This window comes from Heptranchias perlo, chromosome 10, assembly GCF_035084215.1.
Source record: "Heptranchias perlo isolate sHepPer1 chromosome 10, sHepPer1.hap1, whole genome shotgun sequence".
Taxonomy (NCBI): domain Eukaryota; kingdom Metazoa; phylum Chordata; class Chondrichthyes; order Hexanchiformes; family Hexanchidae; genus Heptranchias; species Heptranchias perlo.
In genome coordinates, this window is record NC_090334.1 from 86,573,637 (window position 1) to 86,588,308 (window position 14,672).

General features: G+C 47.4%; 1 protein-coding gene across 6 annotated transcripts in view; it reads left to right on the plus strand.

The window, feature by feature from the left end:
* Positions 1-612: 612 nt before the first annotated feature.
* Positions 613-14,672, plus strand: part of pomt2 (protein-O-mannosyltransferase 2) — a 196,347-nt gene continuing 182,287 nt past the window's right edge. For 5 of the 6 annotated variants that reach the window (XR_010964271.1, XM_067992145.1, XM_067992147.1 and 2 more), the window contains exons 1-3: positions 613-912; positions 12,400-12,484; positions 12,684-12,788. Coding sequence is in view for 4 of the 6 variants with exons in the window: in XM_067992145.1 (XP_067848246.1) it covers positions 818-912; positions 12,400-12,484; positions 12,684-12,788 (285 nt within the window). In the remaining 2 variants the exon portion in view is untranslated. Of the gene's footprint in view, positions 913-12,399; positions 12,485-12,683; positions 12,789-14,672 lie in introns of those variants that run through there. The other variant, XM_067992148.1, reaches the window with a different exon arrangement.

The window sequence follows — 14,672 nt, forward strand, 5'->3', positions numbered from 1 at the left end:
GTCCAGGAATGACCCCCCCCCCCCCCCCGGGAATATCCCCCCAGTCCAGGAATGACCCCCCCCCCCCCCCCGGGAATATCCCCCAGTCCAGGAATGACCCCCCCCCCGGGAATATCCCCAGTCCAGGAATGACCCCCCCCCCCGGGGAATATCCCCCAGTCCAGGAATGATCCCCCCCCCGGGGAATATCCCCCAGTCCAGGAATGATCCCCCCCCCGGGGAATATCCCCAGTCCAGGAATGATCCCCCCCCCGGGAATATCCCCCAGTCCAGGAATGATCCCCCCCCCGGGGGAATATCCCCCAGTCCAGAATGACCCCCCCCCCCCCGGGGAATATCCCCCAGTCCAGGAATGATCCCCCCCCCCGGGAATATCCCCCAGTCCAGGAATGACCCCCCCCGGGAATATCCCCCAGTCCAGGAATGATCCCCCCCCCGGGGAATATCCCCCAGTCCAGGAATGATCCCCCCCCCCCACCGGGATTATCCCCCAGTCCAGGAATGATCCCCCCCCCCCCCCGGGCCGTTATTTTTAAATCCCCTGGAGTAACGGTCCGGGTTTAAATGGCCCCGCCGACGCCCTCCCTCCTGTTGATTGGTTGAGACAGTGGCGGGTGCATGCTGGGGAAAAGGGCGCCGGTTGTCGTTGGAGACGGGGCCTGTGTCAGGCTGAACCGGTGTCGCGCTGGCATGTCGACGGGAGCGGTCGAGCGAAGCCAGGGTTCGGGGCTTGGCAGCGCACAGCAGCGGAGAGCGGCCGGCTCGGGCCGAAAACCGGAGCCGAGCAACCTGGCTAAGCGGCTTGTGCAGGTCGGGGATGGCGGCCTTGGCGCGCACCGGCCTCCTCCTGCTGGTCACCGCGCTCTCCTTCCTCAGCCGCTTCTACAGGCTGTCGGAGCCCGGGCATGTGTGGTGAGTATGGGCCGGGGGAAGTCTATTATCACCAGATAGAATTACTGGGAATGTACGGCGCAGAAACAGGCCATAATAACAACAGGCAATGCTGGAGAAACTCAGCGAGTCAGGCAGCATCTGCGGAGAAAGAAACAGAGTTAATGTTTCAGGTCGAAGACCTTGCGCCAGAACTGGAAGATGTTCAGAGTTAAAGTTTTTAATCAAGTACAGATTGTAACCACTGCTCCCATTTTTTGGGATCTTACAACACCAGGTTATAGTCCAACAGTTTTATTTGAAAATTTAGGGGGCATAATCTCAGAATAAGGGGCTGCTCTTTCAAAACTGAGATGAGGAGAAACTTCTTCACTCAGAGGGTGGTGGGTTCTGTGGAATTTGCTGCCCCAGGAAGCTGTGGAAGCTACATCATTAAATAAATTTAAAACAGAAATAGACAGTTTCCTCGAAGTAAAGGGAATTAGGGGTTACGGGGAGCGAGGCAGGAAATTGGACATGATTTAGATTTGAGGTTAGGATCAGATCAGCATGATCTTATTGAATGGCGGAGCAGGCTCGAGGGGCTGATTGGCCGACTCCTGCTCCTATTTCTATGTTCTTACAAGCTTTTGGAGACCAGCTTGTGATTTTCAAGTAAAACTGTTGGACTATAACCTGGTGTTGTAAGATTCCTTACATTTGTCCACCTCAGTCCATCACCGGCATCTCCACATCATGCCCATTTTTTGGGTCAGCGAGTGCTGGGAATGGTTCTGCTGCTGCCATTTACAGCTACTCCTGATCAATCTTTTGTTTCTTAACCTGTCCCTTTACCACCTTCCTTGCCTTGCACCATCATCCCTTTTGTCACTTAATCACTCGTGCCCTCTACCCTATCACAGACCTTCCCTTTTGTTCTTTCCTCCCCTCCCCTGGCTCTGTACTTGCTCAAATACTTTAACTCTTTTAGCATCTTCCAGTTCTGGTGACAGGTCATTGACCTGAAACATTAACTGTTTCTTTCTCGACAGATGCTGCCTGACTTGTTGAGCTTCTCCAGCATTTTCTGTTTTCGTTACCAGCACTCGCTGACCGAAAAAATGGGAGCAGTGGTTATGATCTGAAGTTATTAATTTTAAATCTGAGACTGGTAGATTTCTGTTAATCAAAGGTATTAAGGGAGAGAGGGCTAAAGCATGGAGTTAGGTCACAGATCAGCCATGATCTCATTGAATGGTAGAACAGGCTCGAGGGACTAAATGACCTACTCCTGTTCCTATAAGCTGGGGTTGTTCTCCTTTAGAAAAGAGAAGGTTAAGGGGAGATTTGATAGAGGTGTTCAAAATCATGAACAGTTTTGACGGAGTAAATAAGCAGAAACGGTTTCCAGTGGAAGAAGGATCGGTGATCAGAGGACGCAGAACAGGAAAACAGAAATAGACCATTTGGCCCAACAGGTCTATGCCGATGTTTATGCTCCACACGAGCCTCCTCCCTCCCTATTTCATCTAACCCTATCATAGTGGGTACAGCACAGGAGGCCATTCGGCCCATCGTGCCTGAGCCAGCTCTTTGAAAGAGCTATCCAATTGGTCCCATTCTGCTGCACTTTTCCCATAGCCCTGTAAATTTTTTTCCCTTCAAGTATTTCTCCAATTCCCTTTTGAAAGTTGCTGTTGAATCTGCTTATACCACTGTTTCACGCAGTACATTCCAGATCATAACTATGCGCTGCGTTTATATGAAAAAAAATGTTTCCTCATGTCACCCCTGGCTTTTTTGCCGATCACCTTAAATCTATGTCCTCTGGTTACTGACCCTTCTGCCACTGGAAACAGTTTCTCCTTATTTACTCTATCAAAACCCTAAATGATTTTGAACACCTCTATCAAATCTTCCCCTTAACCTTCCCTGTTCTAAGGAGAACAACCCCAGCTTATAAGCACAGGAGTAGGCCATTTAGTCCCTCGAGCCTGTTCTGCTATTCAATGAGATCATGGCTGATTTGTGACCGAACTCCATACATCCGCCGTAGCCCCATATCCCTTAGATTTTTGATAATCAAAGGTGGTATCATTCAGATTTAAAATTAACAATTGAGCTAGCATCTACTTCAGTTTGCGGGAGAGTTCCAAACATTTCGTAACTTCACTCCTGAAAGTCCTGGTTCTAATTTTTAGGCTGTGTCCCCTAGTCCGAGACTCCACAACCAGCGGAAATAGTTTCTCTCTATCTATCCATTCCCCTGAGAGGTTTTCAAGATATTATCAAATCACCCCTTAATTATGTAATCATAGAAAGTTACAGCACAGAAGGAGGTCTTTTGGCCTATCGTGTCAGTGCTGGCCGAAAAAGAGCTATCCAGCTTAATTCCACTTTCCAGCAGTTGGTCTGTAGCCCTGTAGGTCTCGGCACTTCATGTGCTCATGCAAGTACTTTTTTAAATGAGTTGAGGGTTTCTGCCTCTACCACCCTTTCAGGCAGAGTTTCAGACACTGCAGCCACTGTGCGCCGGTGGTGAAGGGCGTGAATGTTTAGGGTGGTGGATGGGGTGCCAATCAAGTGGGCTGCTTTGTTCTGGATGGTGTCGAGCTTATTGAGTGTTGTTGGAGCTGCACTCATCCAGGCAAGTGGAGAGTATTCCATCGCACTCCTGACTTGTGCCTTGTCGGTGGTGGAAAGGCTTTGGGGAGTCAGGAGGTGAGTCACTCGCCGCAGAATACCCAGCCTGTGACCTGTTGTAGCCACTGTATTTATGTGGCTGGTCCAGTTAAGTTTCTGGTCAATGGTGACCCCCCAGGATGTTGATGGTGGGGGATTCGGCGATGGTAATGCCGTTGAATGTCAAGGGGAGGTGGTCAGACTCTCTCTTGTTGGGGATGGTCATTGCCTGGCACTTGTCTGGCGCGAATGTTACTTGCCACTTTTCAGCCCAAGCCTGGATGTTGTTCAGGTCTTGCTGCATGCGGGCTCGGACTGTTTCATTATTTGAAGCGTTGCGAATGGAACTGAACACTGCAATCATCAGCGAACATCCCCATTTCTGACTTTATGATGGCGGGAAGGTCATTGATGAAGATGGTTGGGCCGAGGACACTGCCCTGAGGAACTCCTGCAGCAATGCCTTCTTGCAATCTTCCTGCAGTCTACAGCTTTCTTCCTCGCTATCAACCACGTGGCTAATTTTTGTATCATCTGCAAACTTCTTGATCAAGCCCCCCAACATTCAAGTCCAAATCATTAATATATACCACAAAAAGCAAGGGACCACGTACTGAGACTTGTGGAACCCCACTGGAAACAACCTTCTAGTCACAAAAACACCTGTCAATCATTACCCTTTGCTTCTTGCCACTGAGCCAGTTTTGGATCCAACTTTCCCTTGGATCCCATGGGCTTTTACTTTTTTGACCAGCCTGCCATGTGGGACCTTGTCAAAAGCCTTGCTAAAATCCATGTAGACTACATCAAAAACGCTACTCTCATTGACCCTCTTTGTTGCCGCCTCAAAAAATAATCTTCTAAATTCCAGTGAATACAACCCGAGTTTGTGTAATCTCTCCTTGTAATTTAACCCTTGGAGTCCAGGTATCATTCTTGTAAATCTACACCGCACTCCCTTGAAGCTCAATATATCCTTCCTCAGGTGTGGTGACCAGTACTCCAGGTATAGTCTAACCAGGACTTTGTATAGCTGTAGCATAACTTCTACCCCCTTGTATTTTGGTTCTCTAGATATAAAGGCCAGCACTCAATTAGCCTTTTTGATTATTTTCTGTACCTGTCCATGACGTTTTAATGATCTATGTACGTGGACTCCTAAGTCTCTTTGGACCTCCACTGTTTTGAGCTTTTCACCATTTAGAAGGTACTCTGATCTATCCTTTTTAGGTCCAAGAGTGGATGACCTCACACTTGCCGACATTGAAATCCATTTGCCACAGTTTTGCCCATTCACTTGATCTATTAATGTCTCTCTCTAATTTTCTGCTTCCATCCACACTGCTTACGATGCTGCCTATCTTTGTGTCATCGGCAAACTTGGATATGTGGCTCTCTATCCTGTCATCTAAGGCGTTAATACAGTGACTAGTTGAGGCCCCAACACAGATCCCTGTGGGACACCACTAGTCACATCCCTACTCTGACTCTTGCCACTTAGCCAGTTTCCTAACCAGGTCAATAATTTACCCTCCCTTCCATGTGCTTCAACTTTAGTTAACGATCTCTTATGATGGACTTTATCGAATGTCTTCTAGAAGGCCATATAAACAACAACCATTGACATTCCCCTGTCCACTACTTTAGTCACCTCTTCAAAAAATTCAATCAAGTTCGCCAGGCATGACCTACCTGGCAGGGGGATGAAGAGAGTATTATGGAGGGATAATGGGTGGGTATCTCAGTATACGGGATATGGATGCGATTTATACCGAGCCCGTAGTGTCCTAGGCCCAACCATCTTCAGCTGCTTCATCCATGACCTTCCCTCCATCATAAGGTCAGAAATGGGGATGTTCACTGATGATTGCACAGTGTTCAGTTCCATTCGCAACCCCTCAGATAATGAAGCAGTCTGAGCTCGCATGCAGCAAGACCTGGACAACAACCAGGCTTGGGCTCATAAGTGGCAAGTAACATTTGCGCCAGACAAGTGCCAGGCAATGACCATCTCCAACAAGAGAGGGTCCAACCACCTCCCCATGACATTCAACGGCATTACCATCGCCGAATCCCCCACCATCAACATTCTGGGGGTCACCATTGACCAGAAACTTAACTGGACCAGCCATATAAATACTGTGGCTACAAGAGCAGGTCAGAAGCTGGGTATTCTGCGGCGAGTGACTCACCTCTTGACTCCCCATAGCCTTTCCAGCATCCACAAGGCACAAGTTAGGAGCATATTAAAACATCCCAAGGTGCTTCACGCTGAATGTAAATCAGACAAAATTTGAAACTGAGCCTCACAAGTAGTTTTGTCTTTTAAAAAGCATTTGGACAGTTACATGGGTAAGATGGGTATAGAGGGATATGGGCCAAGTGCAGGCAATTGGGACTAGCTTAGTGGTATAAACTGGGCGACATGGACATGTTGGGCCGAAGGGCCTGTTTCCATGTTGTAAACTTCTATGATTCTATTAGGACTGGTGACCAAAAGCTTGGTCATCGAAGTCAGTTTTTAAGGAGTGTCTTGAAGGAGGAGAGAGAGGTGGAGAGGTTTCGGGTGGGAATTCCAGAGCTTGGGGCCCAGGCAGCTGAAGGCACGGCCGCCAATGGTAGAACGAAGAAAATCGGGGATGCGCAAGAGGCCAGAATTGGAGGAGCGTAGAGATCGCGGAGGGTTGTCGGGCTGGAGGAGATTACAGAGATAGGGAGGGGTGAGGCCATCGAGTGTTTTGAAAACAAGGATGAGAATTTTAAAATCGAAACATTGCCAGACCGGGAGCCAATGAAGGGTAGCGAGCACAGGGGTGATGGGTGAACGAGACTTGGTGCGAGTTAGAATCTGGGCAGCAGAGTTCCGGATGAGCTTAAGTTTACAGTGTGAGAGGCTGGCCAGGAGTGCATTGGAATGGTCAAGTCTGGAGGTAACAAAGGCATGGATGAGGGTTTCAGCAGCTGAGCTGAGACAGGGCTGGAGACGGGCGATGTTATGGAGGTGGAAGTAGGCGGTCTTGATGATGGAGCGGATATGTGGTTGGAAGCTCAGCTGAGGGTCAAATAGGATGCAAAGGTTGTGAACGGTCTGACAGTGGCCAGGGAGAGGGATGGAGTCGGTGGTTAGAGAACGGAGTTTGTGGCGAGGACAGAAGACATTGGCTTCGGTCTTCCCGATATTTAGTACGAGGAAATTTCTGCTCATGTTGGACAAGCAGTGTGACAAATCAGAGGCAGTGGAGAGGTCGAGAGAGCTGGGTGTCGTTAGCAGACATGTGGAACCTGACATGTTTTCGGATGATGTTGCTGAGGGGCAGCATGTAGATGAGAAATAGGAGGGGGCCAAGGATAGTTCCTTGGGGACTCCAGAGGTAATGGAGCAGGAAGAGGAGCCATTGGAGGTGATTCTCTGGCTACGACTGGATAGATAGGAATGGAACCAGGCGAGGTCAGTCCCACCCAGCTGGACGAAGGAGGAGAGGCGCTGGAGGAGGATGGTGTGGTCAACCGTGTCAAAGGCTGCAGACAGGTTGAAGGGGGGACGGACGGTTTACCATGGTTACAAGTCACATAGGATGTCATTTGTGACTTTGATAAAGGCTGTTTCAGTGCTGGGGCAGAAACCTGATTGGTGGGTCTCAAACATGGAGTTGTGGGAAAGATGGGTGCAGATTTGGGAGACGAATCAAAGTTCAAGGACGTTGGAGATGGGGGTGGTAGTTTGCAAGGACAGAGGGGTTACGGGTGGGTTTTTTGAGGAGCGGGGTGATGACGGAAGATTTGAAGGGGAGGTGGACAGTACCTGAGGAGAGGGAACCGTTAACAATATCATTTTTGTCCTGCATTTTGGTTTCTAGACAGGTGGCTGGTGCAGTGCTCATGATCTTTTACAGAATTCAATAAGTGTTCTGGTTACAAATTATTGTCGCACTGATTTATTTTATATATTTCCATCAGAATTCCCTTCCTGCTTCAGACTACCAGGTTCTTGGAACCCCAGCTTGGTGTCACCTCGTCACTGCTTCCTGTTAGAGCTCATCTTCTCTCCTATTTTTAACCTGACTGCCATGTACTGTGGGCCTTGCTTCTTCATAGAATCATAGAAGTTTACAACATGGAAACAGGCCCTTCGGCCCAACATGTCCATGTCGCCCAGTTTATACCACTAAGCTAGTCCCAGTTGCCTGCACTTGGCCCATATCCCTCTATACCCATCTTACCCATGTAACTGTCCAAATGCTTTTTAAAAGACAAAATTGTACCCGCCTCCACTACTGCCTCTGGCAGCTCGTTCCAGACACTCACCACCCTTTGAGTGAAAAAATTGCCCCTTTTGCACCTCTCCCCTCTCACCTTAAATCTATGTCCCCTCGTTATAGACTTCCCTACCTTTGGGAAAAGATTTTGACGAACTACCTTATCTATGCCCCTCATTATTTTATAGACTTCTATAAGATCACCCCTTAACCTCCTACTCTCCAGGGAAAAAAGTCTCAGTCTATCCAACCTCTCCCTATAAGTCAAACCATCAAGTCCCGGTAGCATCCTAGTAAATCTTTTCTGCACTCTTTCTAGTTTAATAATATCCTTTCTATAATAGGGTGACCAGAACTGTACACAGTATTCCAAGTGTGGCCTTACTAATGTCTTGTACAACTTCAACAAGACATCCCAACTCCTGTATTCATTGTTCTGACCAATGAAACCAAGCATGCTGAATGCCTTCTTCACCACCCTATCCACCTGTGACTCCACTTTCAAGGAGCTATGAACCTGTACTCCCAGATCTCTTTGTTCTATAACTCTCCCCAACGCCCTACCATTAACGGAGTAGGTCCTGGCCCGATTTGATCTACCAAAATGCATCACCTCACATTTATCTAAATTAAACTCCATCTGCCATTCATCGGCCCACTGGCCCAATTTATCAAGATCCCGTTGCAATCCCAGATAACCTTCTTCACTGTCCACAATGCCACCAATCTTGGTGTCATCTGCAAACTTACTAACCATGCCTCCTAAATTCTCATCCAAATCATTAATATAAATAACAAATAACAGCGGACCCAGCACCGATCCCTGAGGCACACCGCTGGTCACAGGCCTCCAGTTTGAAAAACAACCCTGTACAACCACCCTCTGTCTTCTGTCGTCAATCCAATTTTGTATCCAATTGGCTACCTCACCTTGGATCCCATGAGATTTAACCTTATGTAACAACCTACCATGCGGTACCTTGTCAAAGGCTTTGCTAAAGTCCATGTAGACCACATCTACTGCACAGCCCTCATCTATCTTCTTGGTTACCCCTTCAAAAAACTCAATCAAATTCATGAGACATGATTTTCCTCTCACAAAACCATGCTGACTGTTCCTAGTCAGTCCCTGCCTCTCCAAATGCCCGTAGATCCTGTCTCTCAGAATACCCTCTAACAACTTACCCACGACAGATGTCAGGCTCACCGGTCTGTAGTTCCCAGGCTTTTCCCTGCCGCCCTTCTTAAACAAAGGCACAACATTTGCTACCCTCCAATCTTCAGGCACCTCACCTGTAGCGGTGGATGATTCAAATATCTCTGCTAGGGGACCTGCAATTTCCTCCCTAACCTCCCATAACGTCCTGGGATACATGTCATCAGGTCCCGGAGATTTATCTACCTTGATGTGCGTTAAGACTTCCAGCACCTCCCTCTCTGTAATATGTACACTCCTCAAGACATCACTATTTATTTCCCCAAGTTCCCTAACATCCATGCCTTTCTCAACCGTAAATACCGACGCAAAATATTCATTTAGGATCTCACCCATCTCTTGTGGTTCCGCACATAGATGACCTTGTTGATCCTTAAGAGGCCCTACTCTCTCCCTAGTTACTCTTTTGCCCTTTATGTATTTGTAGAAGCTCTTTGGATTCTCCTTTGCCTTATCTGCCAAAGCAATCTCATGTCCCCTTTTTGCCCTCCTGATTTCTCTCTTAACTCTACTCCGGCAATCACTGTACTCTTCAAGGGATCCACTTGATCCCAGCTGCCTATGCATGTCATATGCCTCCTTCTTTTTGACTAGGGCCTCAATCTCCCGAGTCATCCAAGGTTCCCTCCTTCTACCAGCCTTGCCCTTCACGTTATAAGGAATGTGCTTACCCTGAACCCTGGTTAACACACTTTTGAAGGCCTTCCACTTACCAGACGTCCCTTTGCCTGCCAACAGACTCTCCCAATCAACTTCCGAAAGTTCCTGTCTAATACCATCAAAATTGGCCTTTCCCCAATTTAGAATTTTAACTTTTGGGCCAGACCTATCATTCTCCATAGCTATCTTAAAACTAATGGAATTATGATCACTGGTCCCAAAGTGATCCCTCACTAACACTTCTGTCACCTGCCCTTCCTTATTTCCCAAGAGGAGGTCAAGTTTTGCCCCCTCTCCAGTCGGGCCATCCACATACTGAATGAGAAATTCCTCCTGAATCAACTCAACAAATTTCTCTCCATCCAAGCCCCTAATGCTATGGCTGTCCCAGTCAATGTTGGGAAAGTTAAAGTCCCCTACTATTACCACCCTATTTTTCTTGCAGCTGTCTGTAATCTCCTTACATATTTGCTCCTCAATTTCCCGTTGACTATTTGGGGGTCTGTAGTACAATCCTATCAAAGTGATCTCTCCCTTCTTATTTTTCAGTTCTACCCATATCGACTCCGTGGGTGAACCCTCGGATATATCCTCTCTCACTACTGCCGTGATGTTCTCCCTAATCAAGAACGCAACTCCCCCTCCTCTCTTACCTCCTGCTCTATCTTTCCTATAGCATCTGTACCCTGGAACACTGAGCTGCCAGTCCTGCCCCTCCCTTAGCCATGTTTCAGTAATAGCTATAACATCCCAGTCCCATGTACCCATCCATGCCCTGAGTTCATCTACCTTGCCCATCAGACTTCTTGCATTGAAATAAATGCAGTTTAATCTAGACTTCCCTTGGTCTTTGCCCTGCTTTCTCAGACCATCTGTCCGGTCATGTTTTGTACACTCTCCCTCACTGCCTTTTGTTTCTGTCCCCACTTTACTTCCCACTGACTTCCTGCATCGGTTCCCATCCCCCTGCCACTTTAGTTTAAACCCTCCCCAACAGCACTAGCAAACACTTCCCCCCCTAGGACATTGGTTCCAGTCCTGCCCAGATGCAGACCGTCCAATTTGTACTGGTCCCACCTCCCCCAGAACCGGTTCCAATGGCCCAGGAATTTGAATCCCTCCCTCTTGCACCATCTCTCGAGCCACGTATTCATCCTAGCTATCCTGTCATTCCTTCTCTGACTAGCCCGTGGCACTGGTAGCAATCCTGAGATTACTACCTTTGAGGTCCTACTTTTTAGTTTAACTCCTAACTCCCTAAATTCAGCTTGGAGGACCTCATCCTGTTTTTTACCTATATCGTTGGTACCTATATGCACCACGACAACTGGCTGTTCACCCTCCCCCTCCAGAATGTCCTGCAGCCGCTCCGAGACATCCCTGACCCTTGTACCAGGGAGGCAACATACCATCCTGGAGTCTCGGTTGCGTCCGCAGAAACGCCTGTCTATTCCCCTTACAATCGAGTCCCCTATCACTATAGCTCTGCCACTCTTTTTCCTGCCCTCCTGTGCAGCAGAGCCAGCCACGGTGCCATGAACCTGGTCGCTGCCACCTTCCCCTGGTGAGCCATCTCCCACAACAGTATCCAAAACGGTATACCTGTTTGAGAGGGGGATGGCCACAGGGGACCCCTGCACTACCTGCCTGCACCTCTTGCTCTGCCTGGTGGTCACCCATTCACTTCCTGCCTGTACTACCTTTACCTGCGGTGTGACCAACTCGCTAAACGTGCTATCCACAAGTTTCTCTGCATCGTGGATGCTCCACAGTGAGTCCACCCGCAGCTCCAGCTCCGAGATACGATCGGTCAGTAGCTGCAGGTGGGCACACTTCCTGCACACATGGTCGTCAGGGACACTGGTAGTGTCCATGACTTCCCACATCTTGCAGGAGGGGCATATCACGGGTGCGAGGTCTGCTGCCATGACTTGCCTTAGCTTAGTTACCCCTTTTAAATTACGTTGAAATTAGAAAATGTTAACTATACTAGGGACCTAGGTTCACAAAAAAAAACACTACCTGCTATAAAAGCTGCTTAGTTTCCCAGCTCTTAGTTTAAACCAATGCCCGAATTTAGAGGGAAAAAACAGTAATACCAACCAATCACTTACCTGCTGTCCTGCGAAGTCACTCCTTGGTTTTCTGTTGTTTTTGATCCGTTCAGGTCCGCCGCCGCTCTGGTCTCGGGCCTCGGGCCGCCGCTCTTTTATCCCCGCTCTCGGTCTCTCTCCTCTGCTCCCGTTCAGGTCCGCCGCCGCTCTGGTCTCGGGCCTCAGGCCGCCGCTCTTTTATCCCCGCTCTCGGTCTCTCTCCTCTGCTCCCGTTCAGGTCCCCGCCGCTCATCTTTTATCTGATACTCAGGCTTCAAACCACAGGCCCTATCCAGTCTGCACAGGAACCCATCAATATCACGGGAAATCATAGTCGTGAGATTTATAATCAGAAGTGCCCATGTTCAAATTGATTTAAACATGGAGTGAGGTTGATTTAAAATAGGTTGCATTTTCAAACCAAGATGAGTGGGATGTGCAAGGCCAGCTATGGATTGGTACAGGAGCTGACTGACTGGCCGTACAATACCAGACGGGAGTGAATCATTTTCCCTTTTACCCGCTGTGTATTGTATATGTATTAGCTGCACAAGACTAGTCGAGCTGGGAAAGAAGTGTTTTTGGAATCCAGTGTCACGATAATTTTTTTCCTCCTTCGCAGTTGGGATGAAACTCACTTTGGAAAAATGGGAAGTTATTATATCAACCAAACGTTTTTCTTTGATGTTCATCCTCCACTAGGCAAGGTATGGATTCTCATGTACATAAAGAGCGAAAAAATAAAGCCACTGAGCGGATTATACAATAATAATGGATAAAAGTAGATTAAAATATCTTCATTTTTTATTTGACTATCTACTGCTGCCTGTATCTTTTGGAAAAAGTCCAATTTGTTTTCATTTTTCTTAGAATTTGTGTGTCTTAGCTTTGTTTTTCTGTTTCTAGATGTTAATCGGATTAGCAGGATATCTGACTGGATATGATGGTTCCTTCCCGTTTAAAAAACCCGGAGACAAGTATGAACAGCACCACTACTATGGGATGAGAGCGGTGAGAAGTGTAGGCTGGAGGAATGGGCAGGATCGTGATGTACCTAATAACGTTTCCAGCAGTACAGAAGGGTTACTACCCGGTACAAGAGAGGGGCTGAGAGACACCAGTCAGTGTACAGATATCACCCTGAGAAAGAGGGCCTGAGAGACAAAAGTCAGTGTATAGATATCTTTCTGAGGGAGGGGCTTGGAGAACTTGTGCAGCACAGATATTTCCCTGAAGGAAGTACTGAAACAAAAATGCAGTGAGAATGTTGAAGTTTGCTGATTTTCCACATTTGTTTATCCTCCATGTACATTGGGATGGGCCTGTAGATAATGTTCTTTGTTGCTTTAGGTTGAAGGTTGTGTCTGCTTTTATAAGCAGGCTTTTTATAAGCAGGCTTGGTGACAAAACTGAAGTGCTGATAGATAATTCATGAGGACAGGAGAATTTTGTTGCAAGTACTGCCCTCACACTCCAGGAGTAAAGCTTTGGAGTTTTCTTTTTAACCAGATCTGAGGGCAAACACACTCACTCCAGAACAGAGAAGGACTTGTCTAGCAGGTCAGGACCAAGTTGTTACAATTCTGGGGACTGAACTAGTCAGGGATGGCTCTGTGCTGACCTATATGACTGAAGTAAGATGTCAGACTTGTCAATGTTTCAGCTGTCTGATATTGGCTAGGATTGAGCAGTTTGAAGCAACCTCAAAGTTCCCATTGAGCTAGGGACTTGTGCCATCTCCCAGGTTGATGCAGTTAGTGCTATGGCATAAAGTGCCTGCTGTTGTACCATCCTCTGGTACCACAGAGCTCCAGTGATGGATGTGGTACTAAATCTTCAGTAGGTGCTCAGTTACTATCTCTGCCACAGTGCAGAGGTCACAAGATAGCTATGGATGAACAAGACCTGCAGCCCATTCGATCTCATCTTTCCAGAATACCTATTGTCTTTCCATTACAGCATCGAGCTGCTCATTGAGCGAGTACATTGTTCAGGCCTTAACTACCTATCCTGCCAAATTGTTTCAGTTCTTGGTCACACTCTGTAAAGAAGTACTGTGTTGTTTGTCTGAAATTTGCCCTTCACAACTCCTGACGTGTGCCCTCTTCTACTGCTCTGACATTTACCTACAAAAGGTTTCCCCCTTCCCCTGCCACCCTTTTTGAGGTTGAGATGCTTCAGCTTATCAAGTTGTTCCTTATAGTTCATCCTTTACAGATCAATCTTTTTGCTTCAAGAAAGGCGAGAAGGATAAGTCAGATAACTAAAGCTCATCAAGTCTGTCAGTTATTAGTAAACAAATAGAGATAAAATTAGTTAATATTTAGAAATGCATGGCTTCTTCATGACCAGCCAGCATGGATTTGATAAAGGCAGGTTGGGTTTGACAATTGAATTTTTTTTTTAACTGACTGTATACATAAAGGGATGCAGTAGATGTGGTGTATATGGATTTTCAAAAGGCGTTTGATAAGGTTTCTCACAGGAGGCTTGTTAGAAAAATTCAGGCATAGGGAAGAGGAAGAAATGGAGCAGCATGGACATTTGCTCTTGCATAGAGCTGGTGTGGACTCGATGGGCCGAATGGCCTCCTTGCTGTAACCTTTTTATGATTCTATGGACGGACAGTTGATTGATGGACAGGAAACAGAGTTGGGGTAAATGGGTGTTGCTTGGACAGGAGAAAGGTGCAAATTTGTTATGTGTGTATATATAGACTGTGCTCCATATGTCCATAATAGGGAAATTTGCTAATGACACAAAAGTAGGTTTGGCAAATCGTGACTGCAGAAGGCTTGGCAACATAGAATCATACAGCACAGAAAGGGGCCATTCGGCCCAACGTGCTTGTGCTGGCTCTTTGAAAGAGCTATCCAATTAGTCCCATTCCCCCGC